The sequence below is a fragment of the Lethenteron reissneri genome, chromosome 21, assembly GCF_015708825.2.
Source record: "Lethenteron reissneri isolate LAM-NWPU_2019-01 chromosome 21, ASM1570882v1, whole genome shotgun sequence".
In the NCBI taxonomy this organism is placed as follows: domain Eukaryota; kingdom Metazoa; phylum Chordata; class Hyperoartia; order Petromyzontiformes; family Petromyzontidae; genus Lethenteron; species Lethenteron reissneri.
Window position 1 is genome coordinate 19,136,864 of NC_083799.1, and position 22,461 is coordinate 19,159,324.

Genomic DNA, 22,461 nt, shown 5'->3' on the forward strand with positions numbered 1-22,461 from the left:
TAGTGCAAGCAACTGTATCAACCAACACACACACCTCAATTCCTTGAATAGAACCCGCAACCACAATCACCCGACATGCTAACTTTCTCCACTGTGTCCCCGAGCTAGGTCACCCCTGTGTAACTAAGTGAGTGCGATGCGGGGTGGCAATGACTTCCGTAAGCCTAGATGCCTGAGATTGTAACACGGGGCGAGTGTCTGATGTGTTGCAACTCACCTGTTGGGGTTGGGGAACAGTCGTCGATGGAGCCGGGGACACCAGAGACGTCATTGGGGCTCGATGCAGGCTCTGATATCCCCACGCGAAGTGCCCTGGCTGTCCGCAGCGGAAGCAGCTAAGTGAGGCCCTCGGTAGCAGGTGATCCTCCTCCTCGCGCGGCCTCCAGTCCTTCATACGCCAGTGGCACCTCTCCCCATCTGCGACTTCACGTCGGGAACACGGCTGCGACGTCCCCCTTTGCTGGCAGGTCCACGGCTGGCTGAATTGCGGCGTTCCGTGGTGACCACCCAACCGGCTCGCTATCGCGGCCTGGTTCCCCTGTCCACGCCGCCATCTGGGAACAATGGCGCAAGTTCTCGTGGACCAGCAGACATCGGGCGGCCCATCGGGACGTCTGCTCATTGTTGTCAATGACCGGCAAGACGACCCCCATTTCCCGTGCTAGTCCAAACATCCTTTCCATCACCAGAGAGTCCAGAGCCTTCGGGTCCACCGTGGGGTATGCTGCCTCTCCCAGCGCCAACAGCGCACTGCGGTAGGTGAGGGGCGTCTCAGCCTCCCCTTGCCATCTCGGTGTATGCTTCTTTGAGTGTCGTCTTCTTCCTGGTGGGTATGGCCCGGAAAACAGCGAGGGTGTCGTTGTCTAACACCGTCAGTAGAGCTCTCAGCACCTACTCCTCGGTCCACTTCACCGACCGGTAAGCTGCCTCGAAGCGCCAGGTGAAGGCACTCCAGTCACCCCCTGCCGCGACAAATTCTATTACAGGAGGCAGTTGGCAGGTTCGTTCAGTCCCCCTTCCAGTGTCGACAGCAGCAGGCGTCGCTTCTGGTGAATCACGCCCGTGTCCTAAAATGACGGCCCCTGACCGCGCTTCTCCCGTGCTGTACATAATGGCGGCAGCTCCGTCTGCGGACATTCCCACCCGCGCGTCGTCTTCTGGCGGTCGGACTTCTGTCCCCGCCGAGGTCCGTGCAATCAGCCCCGCCATCGTGGTCACCGTCATTGGCTCAACTATCTCCGAGACCGTCGCCCTCAGGAGCTCCAACTTCTTCGACACCACGCACCATCCGATTTTAGGCTGCTGCCGCGGAGGAGCTGACGTCGATCCCGCCGTCTCTGGTGCCGCCAATTCTCCCACCGCGGCTTCGGTAACCGGGACCGCGGTTCCCGGGGCTGTTAAGAGGTCCTGCATCTCGTTTTCAACATCGTCGGAAGATTCCACCGGTGGGTTCCACTTCTTTTTGTACTTTGACGTATTTATTCGATTTTTTTCTGTACTTTCTTTCCTCCTCCGATGAATTTTATTTTTTACATTTTCAACCACTTCAGACTCCAAATGTAGTGAATGACTTCCGAGACACTTCGAGTCAAAGGCTTCTTATTTATTAAGAGCACACTGAGCGATATATTGTGTAACGCAGCTACATGTAGGCGATCCTAACACGTCGCCCCATTTCTGGCTTCGCTACGTAAGCTGTTCAACCAGCGCAGCGACGGCGACGGAGAGAGAGTCTTCAGAAGATCAGCCACGTGGTCGGAGACAAAGAGATGACGATGAGCAGCGACACAGCCAGGACCCAGGACCCGTAATAGCCCCGAACCTCTGGTTCGGTTCCCCTTATATCTGTCCCAGCGCGGCCAAGCTCCACCTCTGGCCACGCCCCCTTTCCAGACCCTTCCAGCTGGTTCCCGGAGCTTCTCAACTGACTCCACCTTTAACCTAGATATGCTCCCCATATAATAAGGGATTATGTAATGCAGCTATGACTGTAAATACTACTCCCGGCCGACAGGTGTCACCCTGTCATTATACAAGTAAATCAATACATTGGGTTGTAAATTAATCTGGTTTGAATATGCTGCATTGTCTTGCACCTGCAAAAAGCTATGTCATGAGTCATTTTGGCATAAGGGCAAATCAATGTTTTCTTATGTCAGCTACATCCATACATCCATTTAACACTGAAAGCAAATCCTGTTAACATGGGCATCAACCTCCATTTAATAGCAAAGCCCAGCTGTGACAGTAACGTGGCGCTCACTGCAGTGACACCTCACGGTATTTTTCCAATTATGCTCACATATACAGCTGGTGGACAGAGCAATACAAAAATATGCAATATTAGTATATTTCAAAACAAACAATTGCAATGGGCCCATGAACACAATATTGTTTGACACCAATACAAATGAAAATGACAGGTTTCAAAGGGTACTCCATTGACCCTTACCTAGAAGATGATTTATATACTCTCAGCAAAGTGTTTTTTTAAGGATGATATGCAAGTGGTTGTGGAAAGGCTAATTAGATAACATTTTGCCAGATGCTTTTAAGACCAAACGGGGTCAGTGGCTTCCTTATTCGGACCTGAAAATATTCATACCAAATGAGCTGAATACACTTCATTTCATGCCAAAACTAAAAGTCATAGGCACTCTGAATGGAGCTCTGGATGAGGTGGGCTTAAAGAGAGAAAACGAATTGTTCGTAAAGATTTCCTCATTTGTGTGTAGTTAATGTGTAGTAAGTGTAGTGGTCATAGGCAGCTCGCCAGGCATCCCCCAGACAGCCGTGCTGGTGATCGGACGAATGCTGCTTAAATTCCCTGAGCATCTGCAACCCCTTTTCCTCTGTTTGTTCAGTTTAATTGCATTTCTGTGCCACCTTTTGTGTTTTTTAGCTGAGAAATTAACACGTGAATATTTCTAACACCGGTCTCTAAATCACTATTTTTATTAAACCTGTTGACAATTGTCCAATGTTCAAATGGTTACCTGTTTCAACATCGAAAAAACTGTGCTTGCTTCTATGCAGGTTTTTTTAGGAATTTAGAGGGTGCCTAATACCACTTGTCTCAAAAATCATGAACTTGCTGTCCCCCGTCCCCCCTCGTCCCACAGCCTTCCACTAGCTGCCCCGCCCCCACATTCAAATTAAACTAACAGAAAAACGAAACCATTTTTTTAAACCAATTAAGGCTCACTGAGATATATGTATATATTTCAGAAGTGATCTGGTCACAAATAATAGCTCAACAAAGTGACTTATCATGTTGGCATTTATAGCAGCCAAATACTCTGAATGCAATGCATGTTGATTTGAAATCTGGAGGGAAAAACAGGAGGACCCAGAGATAAACAACATGCAAACTCCACATATACAGGTATTAGGGTCGGGATCGGGATCTGGATCAAACCCACCACCTCCTGTATACCAGGCGAGGTAGTTAACATATAACCACCATGGCACCCCAATTTTCTCCTCACATTCCAGTAACCAAGACCTCCAAAACACCTCCGTTTTATGATCTGCATATCAGAAAATTACTACCATTAGAAATACCCTCTATGTCATTCAGAATACTGTTAACTTCCAATCTGCATAAATAGTTAACAATGTTACCTTTTGTCACAAACCATGCCAATCATGTTTAACACTTTGCTTTCCACAACAATGGCCATGCTGTTGTAAACTATCTTTAGATGTTTTGTTGTGTATCCATTTAGATGCTTCATAAATTAAACCTGTAATTGCATAAGCCAAGATAATGGCTTTTATTGTAATTTTAAATGTCAGTTTGGAATTAAGTAAACAGAAAATATAAAGCAAAGTTTAATGTGGGTTTGGTACAAGAATATCCCAGCAGCACATGATCACTGCAACAAAGGACAGCCAGAGGCAACAAAACAGTGTGGTGATTACACCAGCAAAAAAAGAGATCAATAGCAGCAAGAAAATAAACACATGTAATGTTATGAACCATTTTTGCCAATGCAGTCTAATTGAAATGCATGACAGATGATGATATGATTATATCACGTTTTTACTTAATTTACAAACCTCAATTAAAATACGTTGGTTCTGATGAGGAATGTTAAGTGAATAATGCATCTATTATGAACTAATTTTCAAAGCAAGGTTAGCATGCCACTTTACTAATTCCGTGCATGAAAATCTTTCTTCAGCTTTTTGGTAGGTAAACAAAAAAACACATTAATCCATGTTTTATACCCCAAGGACTAGAAGTGAATCGGAATGCATAAAAGAGTGTTTTTATTCAAAAAGGCATTAGTGGAGCATTGCAGGCTTGGTATATTCTGCTCAATTTATTCTCAAAATGTCAAATTAAATTAAAAAGTGTTCAACTGGTACTTTAGTTCTAACATAATGCTGTATGAATACCCCAGAGCGAAACAAAACATAAACTATATTTAATTGTTCACAGGAGACATTAAAGCCATTGAAAGAATATGGCATATTTTATCTTTTAAAAAAGCCACCTATATGTAATGGTTGTGCAATACTTGAAATGTATTCCATTATATGACAAATTATTTAGATATTCTTGGGTCCTTTGGTAAAGCCACTTAGATAGATCAATTAATAATAATACAAATAATAACAATATCACCACGTTTCGATCGCAACACAAGCAATCATCATCAGGTGAGAAATGTCACGGAAGAGCTGCTGAGAATATATGGTGGGAGCGCTGCTCAGGTAAGGAGTTATAAAGGTTTGGAATGGGTGTAGCCCAAGGGTCAGTGGGAGGGGCTAGCGATGAAATTTGCATGTAAATGTAAGATCGGGTAAATCTTGACAAACAAAGCTGTGGGGTGGCCATTGTATTGTGAGAGATTAGCATTTCAATGTAAGAGATTTGCATGTAAATGTAAGCTCGGAGAGAGCTCAGAAAGAGCTATCGCCACATGGAGGTGGAAAAGGATGGCAAGTCACTGAAAGCTTTAAGTTAAAATTATTTAGATTTATTTGAATTAACATTTGACCACAATTATACCTCAAATTCCAAACATTTATTACAGATTGATTACAAAGCTTAGGACCTATTTTTAACCATGAAGGTACTCAAGTGTTGTGAAACAAGTAATTCACAGCATAAAATTATTGATAATTTAAGCTCGGCCTTTTTGAGGAACGACATCATCTTTAATGATCCCGTAAAGGCTTCTTAGATATCATTGATGCAAGCATCAAGATCACTTTTTCCAGTCTAGTGTTATTTATAAAATATAGTTTTTCTGGCAAGTTGTATACGCATTAACTAATACATATTTATATCTCCCACCAACAAACAACCGACAATGATGTGGCAGTACATTTTTATTCTACTGTACCGAGAAAAGGTTGATTGCAGGTGTCGTGACATCGCGGGATGTCACTGTTCAGTGCTGGCCCTAGAGAGGCACGGCGTGTGGTGTAGCGACATCGCGGACACCGCAGTGGTGTGGGTCTAGTACCGGCCCTAGAGGGGACCGGTGAGCACTGATTGATAGCGCTAGATGGCACCACGCTTGGCGTGCAGTGCCAACCCTACAGGACAGGGTGTGGGAGTGCCAGCCGTAGGATGAGGTTATTAAAGGCCATGGCACATTGGTTGAGCAGGGAGGACACATGACCAGTTAAGTCTACAAAGGGGCCCAAGTAGGGGATAGGGGTGGTCATGTGGTTAACATCCAGATCCTTCCCGAGGATTCTGGAAGGTGGTCGTGGCCAAGGGCGGAGCCAGCCGCGCCGCAGAGAATATAAACCGGGTCCCGAGAGGGACCAGGTTGTTGTTCATCCTGGAAGAAACCCTTCGTCTATATTTTACGTTCTATGTTCTCCGAATCTCCAACACATGGACCTGGACCCGAGCTGTTGGTCCCGGTCCGTAGTTGCAGTTACCTTGTAATTAGTGTAGTTAGCCTGGTGGTCACCACAATAGGTTGTTATTCTGTTAAGGGGAAGCTACCCCGTGTGTTGGAGTTAAATAAATGTGTTGCCTCCAAGTCTACGTCTGTGTTATAGATAAAAGTATTACTGTGAAGCATCCCAAATATAGTTATTGGAATGTTTTTAAATAAATATGGTAAAACAGAGTTACGTGTTATTTGCATATGAATAGTAAGGCTTACAAGTGTGTTAAGCTTTGTCAATATCTAACAATTTACATATATTCCACTGCATGTGAACTGTGCAGTTGTGTAGTCGTTAGTTATGAGTCCCATCCAGGCAAACATTGACATTATATTCAACAGCTTCATAACCAAAGCAAACAAGTGAATGCTTGAGGACACTATGTAACATTTTTTGTTCCTGGGTAGTAAGTGTTATTTCGAAATTGCTTATGTCTAAAAAGTATTTTTTAAAATGGCTATTATTCCCCACAAACTTTTCTTTTGTGACCAGGACAGTGATATTTTGAAATTTACCTATTTTAAATGAGAAAATGGGCGAATTTGTGTCTTTTCCTTCACGTAAAGTCAGAAAAAAACAACATATGAATACAATTTTACATTTATTTATACTAAAGTAAAACAAAAATGACTACAACAGATTTAGAAGTGAGTAGTTTTTCGAGATTTACGATTATACCGTAAAGCACTTTCACGAATCAGCCCACAAATGTAGTCTCCCATCATGCTACCAAGGACCTCTGCGTCGAGTCCTTGGTAGCGGCATTCAAAGTCCAGTATATCCTGGTGGAAGCGCGCGCCTTGCTCCTCCGAGTACGCTCCCATGTTCTCCTTGAATTTATCAAGAAGAGCTTCAAGGATATGAACTTTGAGGGACATCCTACAACCCATTGTGCCGTAGTTCCTCACCAGTCTCAACCAGCTCCACTTAACTTGATTTGGAGCTTTCGTGACTGCAGGAATTACTCTGATTATGTCGGTAAAGTCACGTAGAAAGAAAAAATAAATTAAATAATAGCATACGACGTTTTGATTGCAACACAAGCAATCATCATCAGGTAAAAATGAAAGAGAAAACAAACCTAGTAAACTTAGAAATATAATGCAATACAACACAGAGAGTCGGCTAACATAATAGTCAACACACTACCTGGTTGATTACGTTCTTCCAAAGATTGCTAAATTTGAGAGAGAGACCAAACACAGACACGGAGACACATAGACAAACACATAAGCAGAGAGAGATAACACAGAGACACAGAGAGAGACACACACATAGGCACACAGAGAAACAACGTCTCTGTGTCGAGGACTTAAATAGAGAGAGAGGGGGGCAGAGAGAGAGGAGGGGTAGATAAATTAGCATGTCAATGAGAGAGTTGGAGCTTAAATTGTTATGATAAGTAATCAGTTGTAGATTAGTAATTCGTTGTAATGTGTAATATTTAATAACTGAACCCAATCACTATACCCAATAACGTGCAGAAATCAGAGGTGGCGGAGGGGGGGGGGGTTATTGTAATTATATACTACGTTAGTAATCAGTTTATTAGTATGTGTTTTTCTCTTATAAGGAATTATAATTGTAATATGTATTATTTAATAATACGCTTCCAGGCCGCACTAAGCCTGTAGCTGTCAGAGCGATTAAAGTTATTTGTGTTTCTCAATTTCAATGGATCTCTAATTACTAGCTTTTGAATTTTGTGTACTGTACCAAATCTTACTTTAATGTTTTCCTTTTACAAAACACGGGCTAATGTGTCAGTTACTCCTGCGATATATGGTATGTTAATTGCTTTAATAATCTGATCACTTTCAGCAGTGTTGCTTTGCGATCATGATTTGGCATTCAGTGCTCTGTTAATTTAAGCATTATTGTAGCCATTCTTTCGTAGTGCTTCTTTAACATGTTTAATCTCTCTCCCTAGACTTTCACCATCTGACACTGTTTTAGCCAAATGTATAGGCGTCTTGATAAGAGAAGATTTCTAAGCTGGTTGATGATGTGAACCTGCATTTACATCATCATCTAACCTATAAAATTCATTTTTTGTCTGCCCGTCTGTCTGTCCGTCTGTCTGCGCATGCGCGCTTGTGAGAGATTTGGCTCTCAAGCGGTGGAGTTTACGTAAAAAACGATTAGCCAGGTACCACGCCATAAGCCCCGTGGTGGGTAAGTCCTATTTCCTTTTCCCGTCCATCACCTTTAAATTAGCTAAAATAGCGTTTTTGTGCGATTTCTATTTATTTATTTATACAGTTTTGCCACCCGCCTCGGGACAAAGCACGCAATTGCACATGCGCGAAACTCTGACAGGAGTTGCCCCAAGCAACGCACACACGATCGCTAAAAAAATTCATTCGCATTAACAATGCTTAAAAAATATACACACAACGCTGGGATTTATTATTCACAGTCTTATGTCCTCCCACCCTCACCCCAATGCGTGCAGTTACTGATATAGGTCCGTAGATATTAATATTATAGCGCTTACATAGCATTATTGCAGCGCGGGTGCGGAGAGCGGCCCAGCCCCCAGCCTGGCAATGTGTCACCTCCTCCGGCTGGACAATCGAGGCGAGGCCACGGGCTCTGTATGGGACTAGGCCTCACCACATATAGGTTGCTTGGAAACCAACAATAAGGCCATTTGCTGAATTCTTGACTTCCCCATCCATGACCGTTCCCCCACAGTCGTCCATTTGGCACTTCACCTCCAAAATGGTCAACGCATCTACGTCACCAAAGGAAATGTCCAACAACAGGCTCTGGCTCCACAATATACCACCACCCTTATGGTGGTGTTTGTTTTATGCCCATGTGATCCATTTGCTGCCAACCTGCTCTACCATTAAGTTCCCTCCTACTATACATGGACTGCTAAAAAAAATGGAAGCGACGTGCTGCTGCCGGTGAATCAGATGCCTTAAGACGAGTCTACACAGTTCATCCCAACAATCAGCAGTGCTACTTTCTCCCAATGCTTCTCCATGTTGCCAAACGGGACAAATATTTCCAAGACCTCTAAACAGTGGAAGGAGTTGTCTGTCAAACATACAGGGAAGCTTGCAATCTTCGTGCAATTCTTGCGCATGATCACCATCTTCATAAAGCTATGACAGAAGCTTCTGTTGGTAAGTCCCCTTTCCAACTGAAATTGCTCATCTGTATAAATCTTCAAGTTTGCAGCCCATCTAACCCCATGGGACTCTGCCAAAAATACAAAGAGGGCATGAGTGAGGACATCCTCCACGGAGCTCAATGAGAAAATATAAACCTCGACGTCAACTTTTCTGATGTCATCTTCAAACAGGCCCTCATCCTCCTTCAGGACAAACTGCACTCCATTGGTGGGAAATACCTCACGTCTATGGGACTACCAACACCCTACAGGGACATCCTGCATGCCCTTACTCAAGAGACCCTACGTTAAATATGCTATTATGCTTTACAGCTTCTTAAATTGATTTAGGAAAATTAATTAAAGCTGATGGATGCAGAAAAATAAGCCTACACGAAAATCTTGGAAGACATTGTGACTACAAATCGAGTCTTTTTCCTTGATGCACCTGCCAGCACTGGGAAGACCTGTGTTTTCAAACTGCTCCTCGCTAAGGCTCGCCAGAGAGAGAAAATTGCTCTAGCTGTGGCATCATCAGGGAATGCTGTGTAAGTCGATGTGTGTGTGTTTGAGTCCACATGTGTGTGCGTTTAGGTCCATGTGTGTGTGTAAGTTGATATGTGTCTCTGTATTTTTTGCCCGGGCAACGCCAGATGTGTGTGTACATCGATGTGTGTGCATGGCTCCATGTGAACGTGTAAGTCACTGTGTGTCTGTGTCTATGTGTGTCAGTTGATGTGTGTGTGTATGTCGATGTGTATGTGTGTGTGAGTCCATATGTATGTGTGTTAGTCCATATGTGTGTAATTGTAATTACCAATATGCTGTTCCGGCATCGGCGCATCCACACAACATCATGAATGCATGCCGGGTCCAAGCAAGAACATCTGCTGGACTACATAGTGACGGATCAGTGGATGCGAGCCCATGTCCTTGACACCAGGACCTACCATGGAGTTAATCTGACCATCGACTAGTCATCCGTAAGATGTGCCTGCCATTCTTCCACTCCGGTGGTGGGTGTACACCCAATACCCCATTCCAACCTAAGGTGGCCTGGTCTCAGCTGATGAGAGTTGCAAGCGAGAATTTCATCATCGCTTGCGGCTGGGGTTGGCATGGTCCCCCACTCCTCCTGATGTCGAGGGTAATTTGCCGAGGTTTAGGACTGTGACTCATGCAGCTGCAATGGCTGCTTTGGGTACACGGTCCAGACCTCCCCAGAGACCCTGGCTGACAGAGAAGGTGTTCAGGATGGTTGAGAAAAAGCGATAGGCCCACTCTAATCGTCTACAGCATCCCAATGTCAGAGAATGAGGCTTACCGCAGCCTTCGCTCGGAGGTTCGGAGAGCCGTGAGGCGCTGCAAGGATGGGTGGTGGCCGCGGGTTGCTGAGGAGATGGAGTCTGCCTCAGTGGCCCACGATTACAAATCCCTATTTAACTCCATCAAAAAAGTAACCTGCAGCGCCACACCTATTACCATCATTAGGGGAAAAAACGGTGATCCAATCTCCGACCCCCAGGAACAGATTTGCAGATTTGCTGAGCATTTCTGTGAGGTCCTGGGGGTTGAAATCCCTCAGTCAGGAACACATCGTGGCACAAAGTGGGGATGACCCTGCTGAGGCTGCGGTGCCTCGAATATTTGAAGAAGTCACCCCCTGTGAGTGGCTGGCTGAGGTGCCATCTGTTGAGGAAGTACTGAAGGCAATCCAGAGTCTGAGACCAGGAAAGGCACCGGGCAGAGATGATATCCCAAGCGAAATGCTGAGGGACGGTGGCGTTTGTGCACAGACTGCCCTACCTGACATCATAACAACAGTCTGGACCACTGGACGGGTTCCGCAGGATTGGAAGGAATGACCTGCTGGTTCCCCTCTTAAAGAAGGGGAACCGCACAGACTGTGCCAACTACAGGGGCATCTCACTCCTCAGTGTGCCGGAAAAGGTCCTGGCAAGGATTATTCAACATCGCCTTGCTAAGCACGCTGAGGAGAGGCATGCGGAGCCCCAATGCGGTTTCAGGAAAGGGCGGTCTTGCACAGATGCCATATTTTCTGTCCGTCTGCTACAGCAGAGGTGTAGGGAATTCCAACAAGACCTACATCTCTGCTTTATTGACCTGGTATAAGGCCTATGATACCATCAGTAGGCCTGGCCTCTGGGTTGTTACCCGGGCCTGGGCTCTGGGTTCTGGGTTGTCACTGACCCTCTGCTCACGATCATTAAGGACCTTCATGATGGTGAGCGGGCCCAGGTAAAACTACGTGGCCGAGAGTCAGAGCCATTCCCTGTACACCTTGGGGTGCGACAGGGATGTCCTCTGGCTCCCACATTATTTAACATCTATTTTGACCACGTAATTCTAGATTTGAAGCTTTCGTGACTGCAAGGATTCATATTCTTAGGTTTTTTCGGTAAAGTCACGTAGGTAAAACATCAAAATTAATAAAAATAAGATAAAATAAAGATCACGACGTTTCGGAGGCAACACAAGTCTCCGTCATCAGGTGGGACCGTCACAGCACGATTAGCTGCATCAAGTGAGGCAATGATTCAAGATGTAATCCCTTAAAAGCGAGTTGGGGGGGAGGAGAGGGGGGGGAGCTCATCAGAATGTGGTAGCCAATGAATGGAACGTATCGGGAGGGAGGGGGGCGGGGCCAAAAGGGCGGGCGACGGCGTGGAAGCGATTGTGCGCAAGAGACAAACTGCTGCACAACGCCAACGCATTGGACAGAGAGGGGGGGAGGGGGAGGCCTGATACAATGATACAAAAGAACAGAAATGCCATTGTTTATACCAATGCTGGCTGAACAATGAAGAGATTACTGTTAAACACTCGGTAAAGTAAAGTAAAATAGTGCCTGTCAGATAAGATGGTCCAAAAAAGTGTAATGAAGTCTTTTTTGCGTGGTTAATAACATCTTTCCAATGATTACTAAGTTTGTACCCATCATCACGGTTGAAATTATGTCTGTGTTTGTATATTTGTATGGCTTCGTGTACAAACCTTTGATGGTAGCCAGGAGGTTTGCAGAGAACCTTGGTCTCGGAAAAGACAATTTCATGAGAGCCCACCGAGTTGTAGCAATGATCGGCAACGGCCGAAGAATCAGTTCTGCCGTGTTTCAGATCTGACTTGTGCTCGCCGAGTGTTTAACAGTAATCTCTTCATTGTTCGCCAGCATTGGTATAAACAATGGCATTTCCGTTCTTTTGTATCATTGTATCAGGCCTCCCCCTCCCCCCCTCTCTGTCCAATGCGTTGGCGTTGTGCAGCAGTTTGTCTCTTGCGCACAATCGCTTCCACGCCGTCGCCCACCCTTATGGCCCCGCCCCCCTCCCTCCCGATACGTTCCATTCATTGGCTACCACATTCTGATGAGCTCCCCCCCCTCTCCTCCCCCCCAACTCGCTTTTAAGGGATTACATCTTGAATCATTGCCTCACTTGATGCAGCTAATCGTGCTGTGACGGTCCCACCTGATGACGGAGACTTGTGTTGCCTCCGAAACGTCGTGATCTTTATTTTATTTTATTTTTATTAATTTTGATGTTTTACCTACGTGACTTTACCGAAAAAAACTAAGAATTTGACCACGTAGTTTGTGAAGCCTTCAATAGCTGTACCGGGGGAATTTCCATTTGGTACAGATATAATAGGAGGCTGATCGATGCCCGGGTGCGGTAAAGGCATGGCTCCCTATTGGTCAACCACGTTGTATGCCTATGATTTGGTAATTGCCGCTCATTCACAGGAGGAGTTAGAGACGCTTCTGCTGAAACTGGAGTGTGCCACTAAGAGATGGGGCCTTACCATCAGCCCCACCAAAACTAAGCACCTGCCTGGGTATTTTGTACCATCGGACACTCCACCCCCACAACTCCCAATCGGTGATGGGGCAGTTGTGGAGAGAGTGGAGAGTTTCCCATACCTGGGCAGTGTGCTCATGACTGGCTCCACTTTGGCAGCGGAGGTCTCACTCCCGAATGGCAGTTGTTGTGTGTAAGTCGATGTGTGTGCGTGGGTCCATGTGTGTGTAAGTCCATGTGTGTGTCTCTTAGTCGATATGTGTGTAAGTCCATATGTGTATTTAGGTCGATGTGTGTGTGAGAGTCTACGTATGTGTGTGTGAGTCACTGTATGTGTGTCGGTCGATTTGTGTGTGTAACTCCATGTGTTTGCATCTAAAGTGGATGTCTGTGTGTGTGAGTCCATATGTGTGTGTGTAAGTCGATGTGTTTGTGTGTGGGTCGATGTCTGTGTGTGTGTCTAAGTCGATGTGTGTGTGCGTGTCTTTTTCACCCGGGCAACGCCGGGTACTTCCCGCTAGTATATCAATTATCTCAGGAGTAACTGAAAAATTAGCCCGTGTTTTGCAAAAGGAAAACATTAAAGTAAGATTTGGTACAGTCCACAAAATTAAAAAACTAGTATCTTGTACAAAAGACGAATTACCTAAATTATCAACAGAAGGTGTATATCGGATTAATTGCTTATGTGGCAGATGCTATATTGGACAGACGGGACGTAACATCAGCATAAGACTAATAGAACACCAAATATTAAATTATCTCAAACACAACTGTCAGCAGTGGCAGAACATGCTTGCCAACAAGGCCACTCAATTGATTTTGATAACGTTGAAGTGTTATGTAAAACTAATTATTACTGGCCAAGACTAATGAGAGAATCCATTGAAATTGAGAGAAATAGAAGTAACTTTAATCACTCTGACAGCTACAGGCTTAGTGCAGCCTGGAAGTGTATTATTAAATAATACATATTACAATTACAATTCCTTATAGGGGAAACACATACTAATTAACTGATTACTAACGTAGTATATAATTACAATAACCCCCTCCCCCCCCTACGCCACCTCTGTCTGCACTTTTTTGGGTATAGTGATTGGGTTCAGTTATTAAATAATGCACATTACAACTAATAACTAATCTACAACTGATTACTAATCATAACAATTAACCGATTATTCATCTATTTTTCATTACAATACCCCCCCCTCCGCCTCTGATCTCTGCACTTGATTGGGTTAAATGATGACGTCACCCTGCTGCTCTATTTGATGATGCTGGATGTAATAATGATGCTGGATGTAATAACCAGCGAAATGTCGTACTCAAAAATTGTAAATGTTGTGGATTCACTTTTTGACACACCGGTGGGCTAAAGTAGTGAACTATTTATCTTTTGTCAACGTGACACATTTTTTACTGATTGGCCGTGTCGGGTGGTGGAGGGTTATGGACTCACTACATATGTTTGCATTGATGAATATATGAAGAAAAAAACTAAAACAAATCCTCTAAATAAACTACAATGTGGTGTATGTGTTGAGGTGCAACTGACGATGCTGAGGCAGGTATGTATTAGGGGCTTGCGCCAAATGTTTATTAGGGGTTACAATACAATTCCACACGACCCCACACTCTGTCTGTCCCTAGCTTGGCTAGCTCCCAGGCTCTCTCCACCGAGTCGGACCGGGGGATCAGCCAACATCGACCGACCGGGGAGAGCAGCCACCTCTACCACTATCGCCGGCTTCTCTCCAGACTCCGTGAACCCTAACCCTGGCTGTCTCTTCAACCGTACGCTGTCCCGGGCTCCCAGTGACCACGCTTTCGTCACGGGGTCCCCCTTAAGTACCCAGAGGAAACATGACGTCATCGCCCTGCCTAACGCGCATGACGTCACATCCCGTGACGTCATCGCACCGGAAAGTGCGCGTGACTGTAATCTCCCCGTACTACTTCTCTACATACGTATGTACAGGGAAACCTCATTATTTTGGTATTTGATACTTTGTAATTGAGGATAATTCGGCACGACTGCGCATTCGGCATATATGCAGAATTAGTCATTCACCATGAGCCGAATCGCCATAGCGAATGGTCCAATTTCGGCATGCACGTGGAGCGACGCCAAAACAATGACTCAGTCTAGTGGCGAAACACGTGGTGAGCGTGAGTGCAGATCTGTTGCTTTGAACTTTACCTTGTTGATGCACTCTGTGCAAACCAACCCTCTCAGAAATGTCGTCTACACCTACATCAAGAAGTAATAGAAAAGGACTTAAGTATAAGTATAAATCCAAAGTTATGGATAGAATTGATGCAGGTGTGTCAATGCGTATAGTGTGTGAAGCGTTTGACATAAAATCAAGAACCTTTTACGACATCAATAAAGGCCGGGAGAAGAATAGGAAGTATACCTTGACCTTGGAAGATCCTAGCAGCTCCAAAAAGTTATTTAAGAGGATCAAGGATATTCTTCCACAGACACCTCTTTCAGCAGTCAAGTGCCACAGCAGCTGATGTCGTTTGACAGCGAGTAATGTGGTGTAAAAGTGTAAAATAATGTAGTCTTTAAGTAAACATTAATTATATTCTTGGTTCTTTCTTGTGTTGCAATCGAAACGTGAGAATTTTATTGTTGTATTTTTATCATTTTATTCCCTTCTACGTGACTTTACCAAAAGAACCAAGAATATGAATCCCTGCAGTCATGAAAGCTTTAAATCGAAATTTAAACATTCATTGTTAAGTGAAACATGTGAAGTTTAAGTTCAAGTATTTGGTGATAAAGTGAACATACAGTCCAGTAAGTGCATACTAAGTCCCCCTCCACAACATCTGTCACCACATGGAACCTGCAAATCCTCTTCGCCTGCAGTCCTGGTCACTGATGGTAAGTGTTACTTTTTGGAAAAAAAGTTTTTGGAAAACAAATTCGGTTTTTTTTCTTTATTGGGGCAGGAGGCACTGAGGAGTGCCATTGTACATAATCCGGAATATTGGATAATTCGGCAAGGCCAGAGCCCCATACGTGTGGAATTAACTAAGGTTTACTGTATGTTGAACTTCTTTTACACCATACGTAGCCAACCATGCTAATCAGAGGTGTTGTGCATTGGTCTGGAAATACTCTTTAAATTCATGCAATAATACATACTCCTAACAGACATGAGTTAATGTGGAAACATAAAGATAGACACTAAGATACACCTATCACATTTTGTGCACAGATTGTATAGTGTTCAGTGTCATATGCAGGATCGACCTCCTTCAATGAGGCAGAATTTACAGGCTCAAGAGCTTCGTAAGTGTTATTTCTGCCAAAAGCCAAAAAAGCCTACTTTGTACCATGTTCCCTGACCCTTAAAACTTTCAATTACGAGTGTAGTGACATAGAAAGGGTCACTAGGGTGCGTAGCACTGGTTACTGGTAGAGAGCGGGATCGTGGGTGTAATAGCCTGGTCTACCAGCAGGGCAGGTGTAGAGTTCCACTGGAGCACATAGCGCCGGTTGCTGGCAGAGAAGGGGCATTTGAAGATACAGCAGTCGGTCAGCCAGTAGGGCACGTGATAGGCCGGGGTAATGGATGTGGGGTAAAGGTGACAGAGGGGACACGTGGGGCAGAGCCCAGAACCTTCTGGTAGGTTCCAGAAGGGGGCATGGCCGAGGGCGGAGCCAGGCCATGCTGGGGAGGATAAAAGGGAGGCCCCGACGCTTGGTCGGGCTGCTGCGGTTTGGGAATGGAGCCTGTCGTCTACGAAGTCTTCGTCCTCCACGTCGGTGTTGGGTCAGGCAGTGTGCTGCCTGTCCTGATCCATATATAGTTATCCCCTATACTGTGAAAAGTGTGGAATAAACGTGTATGCCACCTGCTATTAGTGTCTCCGAAGTGACTCACTACACGAGCATAAGCATCATATACATTTGAAATATGCTGAAGCGGCATTGATTTCCAATGCTTGTTTACTGACAGCTGTTTAAAACAGGACAACCTATTTACGTTTCATACAATAGATTATTACATCACATTTGTATTTAAGGCACAGTATATTGTTCTGACATCATATTTCTTTGCCAGTGATTTCTAATTTATTCGAATAAATAATTGTGGTTCATTCAGAACTATGATAGACACATTTTTTTCCACTACCATTCGGGAGGATAGATATGTGACTGCTTCATAATGCTGGTCAGTGCAGGTTGGTTTGTTACATCACAGGACCATAAGAGGTGGTGACAGATTGAGAAGGCCTTCAGCAAGCAGTGGATTGATCATAACTGACAATGGCTTTAATTAGTAATTATACATAATTTAGATTGTGGGAAGATCTCTCTGGAGTATTACAACATTTTGATGGTATAATGGAAATTCAAACAAAACATGTATGAATATAATAACATAAAAATGTATGACTGAGTTGCAGTCGTTCTGATTGCCTCAGCATTGCAAAGGGTATTTATATTTATATATTTATGCTTCAAAGTTAATCACTTTCGGTTACATTAACAAGAGCTTATAAAGCAAAGTGATCATATATTTCCATTGCCACAAATTTGATCAATAATTCATGACATTATATATCCATTCTCAGTTCAGATATAAAGGAAACCAAACACTAAATTAATTAATGCCAATTCCCACAGTGATGCGCGTTCTTTTATTGCGGATACAATTTTTGCATAATTGTATTGTTTTACGATAGTTCACTTTGACAAGCCTAATAAAATATTTGTAGAGAAAGAAAATAAATCAACACCTGTTGCCCCCTCTTCTCTCGTACAAAATGTGCTGTGGCCACATTTTGTCCTATTTTTAGGCTAAGGTGGTTTAGCCCATGCTGTACCAATCCACTGTGCAGGGAAGAAAGTGAGGAATTCTGGGTATAGGGTGGGGTAAATGATGTGCCATGGGTAGACAACAAGAGCCTACTTGCACCATGTTCTCTGACCCTGTGGGATTATACTAAATGTAATGAAAAACTAGACTCCTGGTGGCATTGTTGTAGCAAACATATAAACAAGTAACAGCTTTGAAAATACATTCTGACCATTGTCATCAATGGGCACAACGTAATTTACAGGAAATTATCGGATCAGTAACCTCTGAAATGCTCGAGATATTTACAATGTGAGGCAATTTTTAGATGTGATACACTGAACACAATTAGCAATGCTAAATGTATGAGACAACACTTTCCACCAATAATACAATCTGTCGTTAAACCCGCCACCACCCAACACAGCTAATTATAAGGTTTGTAAACATGCCAATTCGTTACTAGTACAACACACCGGTGTGTTGGAGAGAAAATCCACAATGTGAGTACGATGTTTCGCCAGCCTGATGATGCCGATTTCTGGCGATTACTGGCGAAACGTCATACTCAGATTGTAAACGTTGTGACAAACCTTACTAATTGGCTGTGTAGGGTGGTGGCGGGTTTAACGACAGATTTATATTCATGCAATCTAACCCAAATACCTGTATTATGGATATTGGTCACGAAAGACTACGCTTTAAACACTTTCCACATAAATATTTATTCTTTATTTGAGTACACAGTTCCAAATAATTTAATTTATGTGAGCAGTCTACATTTTACGTACAGAGTTAAACAACGTAAAGACCACCAGAGGCAAAGCATTTTATACAAATATTATTATTGAATTCTTACATCATATGACTAACACAAGACCTCAAGGAATAGACTGAAAATCTTTTCACATGATCAAATCATCGTGGGTGTGTAATTTAGTTTGTTATCCATTTGGCATGTGAATAAAGTTTAGCAAATGTGGAAAGATGGACTGCATCCAAGCTTGAAGCACTGCCATTGTTTAACCCTGAACTCCATCACCGTGGTTATTAAACCCGTGTGTTGAATAACAACCCAGGCAGGACCAATACATCGTGAAGTGTCAGACATCATTCTTCCTTTAGTTCCCAAACAGAATATTGGCAAGGGCCACTTAATGAATGCAGTACCAAGTCTAAACATTTGTGTGGTCCTGCCACCATGGATGCCTTAGCCTATAAAGCTCCTGGAGACAAGCAATAAAGGAGACAATGTGGCACCCACCATTCCCTGCAGCAGCGCAGCAGTTGTTTAAGCACTCACCTGTTAGGTTGTGCAGACGCAGCTCCTTGAGCCCGTTACGGTTGGTACTGTGCTTGCGATAGTTGAGGAAGACACTCAGCGCATACTTGTCTTCATAGAGTTTGGTGCCTCGGATGATTCGCAGGTTCTCCAGTGGCAGGTGTTCAAACTCATTAATGGCGATGAGCACATAGCCCGACACCTCGTGAATAGTCTGCAGCGAGCACAGAAAACCCCAGAAAAAACAGGAGCTTACGTTAATATTAATGTTGTCAATGCGTGTGGATGTGCAGCAATCACACGGTAGATAAATCAAAGGGCAAGTCCAGCGAGGAAGTAAAAATATAATGATTGTACACATCTGTTCCCATGTCTAGTTCACAGCAAATTATCTTCATAATCTACACTTAAAGGTCAATGTTTTGGTGCAACATACAGGTTTTCGTCGCTTTGCGGAGGTACAGTTTGTGCGATTTAGTGTATATGCAGATAACCTATTTCCACCCAACATTCACTGTATGCGGTTTGAATTCACTCTACATGCGGCTATGCGGTGGGACATGTGACAAAACTGTGTGTACTGTGTCTAATGTGTGCTTACTGTGTGTGTACTGTGCGTACTGTGTGCGCTAGTCGGCAGGCAGTTGTCTCCTCGTACGGTTTTGCATTGGGCGCACTTTTCTTGGAACGCATATGCTATTCGCGCAGCATAAAGGGAAATCTCTCAATGAATGTATATATATATATTTTGGGCTACGAATAATAAACATTCATGGAATATGGAGTCTTTGCTCTGCTGCAAGTCCCCTTTCACCACTCTCCCATTGACATATTTCGTTGCTTCCTCTTAGTACCTTTCACGCGACGGTCAATGGTATAGTGTTTAGCAGATTGTATAATAATAAATAGTATAAAAGTGTAATGTTTAATATAATGTATAAGGTAATATATAGTATCGTAATTGTATAGTGAATACACAGTGTGGTATACAGTAGGGTGGGTAGAATAATACATAGTGTAATATTACAATGTATAGTCTAAAGTATAGGGTGGTATATAGTAATGCAGTCTATAATTTAATTTTGGTTTTGTCTATGGCAGTATATAGTACGGGGTAGATCCGTGTGAGGTAAGGAAAAAGTTTAGCTGGAGGCATATTATATTTTTTGCGACGTAGAATTGTAATGTATGACTTACTGTTAGTAGCTCAGCTTATTGGAGAGAGTATATTTAGTATATTGATGATATTGATGTAGTTTATATTTTAGTTTTTTACGTGGTGGTTTGGCTGCTGCAGCTCCTTACTATTAAAATTCCTTCCCTTTATTACTGCTAACCCTACCTCCTCCCTTTGTTGCTGCTAATCCTACATAATGCACGGGCATAATATGACTTTGAGACCCCCCCCCCACCTCCTACGCATTCCACAAGTAGTTACTAATCCTATATCTGCATTTTCCATAAATATGCTAAATTCATCTGTTGATATGCAAATTCCTTTGTCAAGGTGCCCTTCCTCCCCTAACCCAGCTTAAATATACGCTGCCAAGCTTGGTGGTGTTCATTCAGACGCTGTCTTTCCGACAGACCTGTTCTTCACCTGAGGACGGCTGCTTGCGTTGTGGCCGAAACGTCGTGAGAATTGTATTTTATTATGTTTCATTTTTATTATTTTATTATTTCCCTTCTACGTGACTTTACCGAAAGAGCCAAGAAGATTCATGGAATACATTTAACAGGGTTTTTTTTTTTTTTATAAATGATGGGGAGTTTTTAATTCGTTTGCATCTGCGTGCACATTTGTAAAAAAATGCAAAAAAATGGAATTGACGTTTGGTGACAGAGCTTTTCAGAAGACGGGAGAGCTCTGTCTCATGGAATTCTCAACCCGACAAACTCAAGAACAAAAACCTTGAGCTCCAACCACTTTAAGATGCCTTAAAATTAATTGAATGAATATAGTGTGACGAGACAGTAACATGCATTAGAGATGCTCTAGCATGATTTTGCGTTTCTTAATAGATTATTTACATTACATTGCAACGCATTTCAAGTAAATATCCCAGTCAATGGACAAGGGAAGCATTGTAACAACAGAACACATTTCAATATATGGCATTCATTAACAGCAACAAATGCTGCTGTATTATTCAAAGTATCTGAATAACCATTTTGCCATGTTGCAAAACTACAAAACAAATTTTCAGAGTTCAACAGGCTTAATAGCTGGATAAAAGCAATCAACAGAAGGAGACGCAGATATATTTGTCGATAATAAAGAGTTGTTTTGGGTTAGAGCAAATAAGTGTGGTGGCCTCAAGGGGGTCACCGCGGTGTAGAGGCAGTGCCGTGTGAGGGGTGGTACTGTAAGGGCGGAGCCCGGGTGTCGCTGAGAAGGGGGTCGTGTCAGGATGTGACAGCGAGGTGAACACGGGAAGGGCACGTGACCGGACGAGGGGCCCCCAGTCGGGGGTGAGAGGATCATGTGATGGGGATCCAGAGGTGTGGCCAGGGCGGAGCCGGCCACGCCAGGGGAGTTATAAGCGGGGTCCCGAGGGGGATCAGGGCGTTCAACTCTGGAAATGAAGTCGCCATCCTCGATCCTCGGTCCTCTGTCTCCGGTCTTCATGCATGGACCAGGCAGCCAGTTAGCTGTTCTGGTCCAACTATAGAATTGTCTCTCCGAGTGTCAGTTTAGTTAGTCGTGGTGGTCACCACCTTATGCTGGTATCCTGTTAGAGTTACCCATTGTGTTAAATAAACGTGTTGCCTCCAAGTACAAGCGTGCACCTAAGTTAACACACTACATAAGTATAAATGTGTCGTTAACCCGCCACCACCCGACACAGTCAATTAGTTAGGTTTGTCATGTAAACAAAACGTGTCAATTAGTTACTACTTCAGCCCACCAATGCACTGGATAGTAAATTCACAACATTTACAATTTTAGTACAATGTTTTGCTGGTGATTATGACCAGAATCAAACTATTTTGCCAGAATTGTGATGTGTGCTACCTGCTTCTGGTCTTATAATAGAGCAAAATGACGTCATTACGGTGAGCTAATCAGGTGCAGGGTGCAGAAAGTAGAGGGAGGGGGGAGGTATTGTAATTATATAACAATAACAATGGATTATGTTATAATCTGGAGCAAGATGGGTTTTCTATGTGTCTATGCGTGGACCTCATCTCAGTTTCAACACCACATTTAAGGCCACCACCACTCCCCCCGCCCCTGTCACAGAGATTCTCTGACTATTAACTTAAACATTTCTTGACAAAAAACATATCTCACAATTCTGTTTTATGCATTCTTGCATGCAAATCTCATACCCAATATAATGTATTCTGTAACCAATGTAATTGCTTGTCACAATGTTACAGTCGGTTATTTTTGTTGTCTTTGTGGCAATCGTCAGAGAGTGTGGTATAAACTTTTTGGTTTTTAAAGTCAGCTGATGAAATACTTGCTTCTAGCTTAAGCATTTTTACTTTTTG

At 43.5% G+C, this 22,461-nt stretch overlaps 1 protein-coding gene across 4 annotated transcripts in view; it reads right to left on the minus strand.

Moving 5' to 3' along the window:
- Nucleotides 1-22,461, minus strand: part of LOC133345361 (receptor tyrosine-protein kinase erbB-4-like) — a 211,687-nt gene that overhangs the window by 82,691 nt on the left and 106,535 nt on the right. For all 4 annotated transcript variants that reach the window (XM_061556054.1, XM_061556052.1, XM_061556053.1 and 1 more), the window contains one exon: nt 18,985-19,177. In XM_061556054.1, coding sequence (XP_061412038.1) covers nt 18,985-19,177 — 193 coding nt within the window. The remainder of the gene's footprint in view (nt 1-18,984; nt 19,178-22,461) is intronic.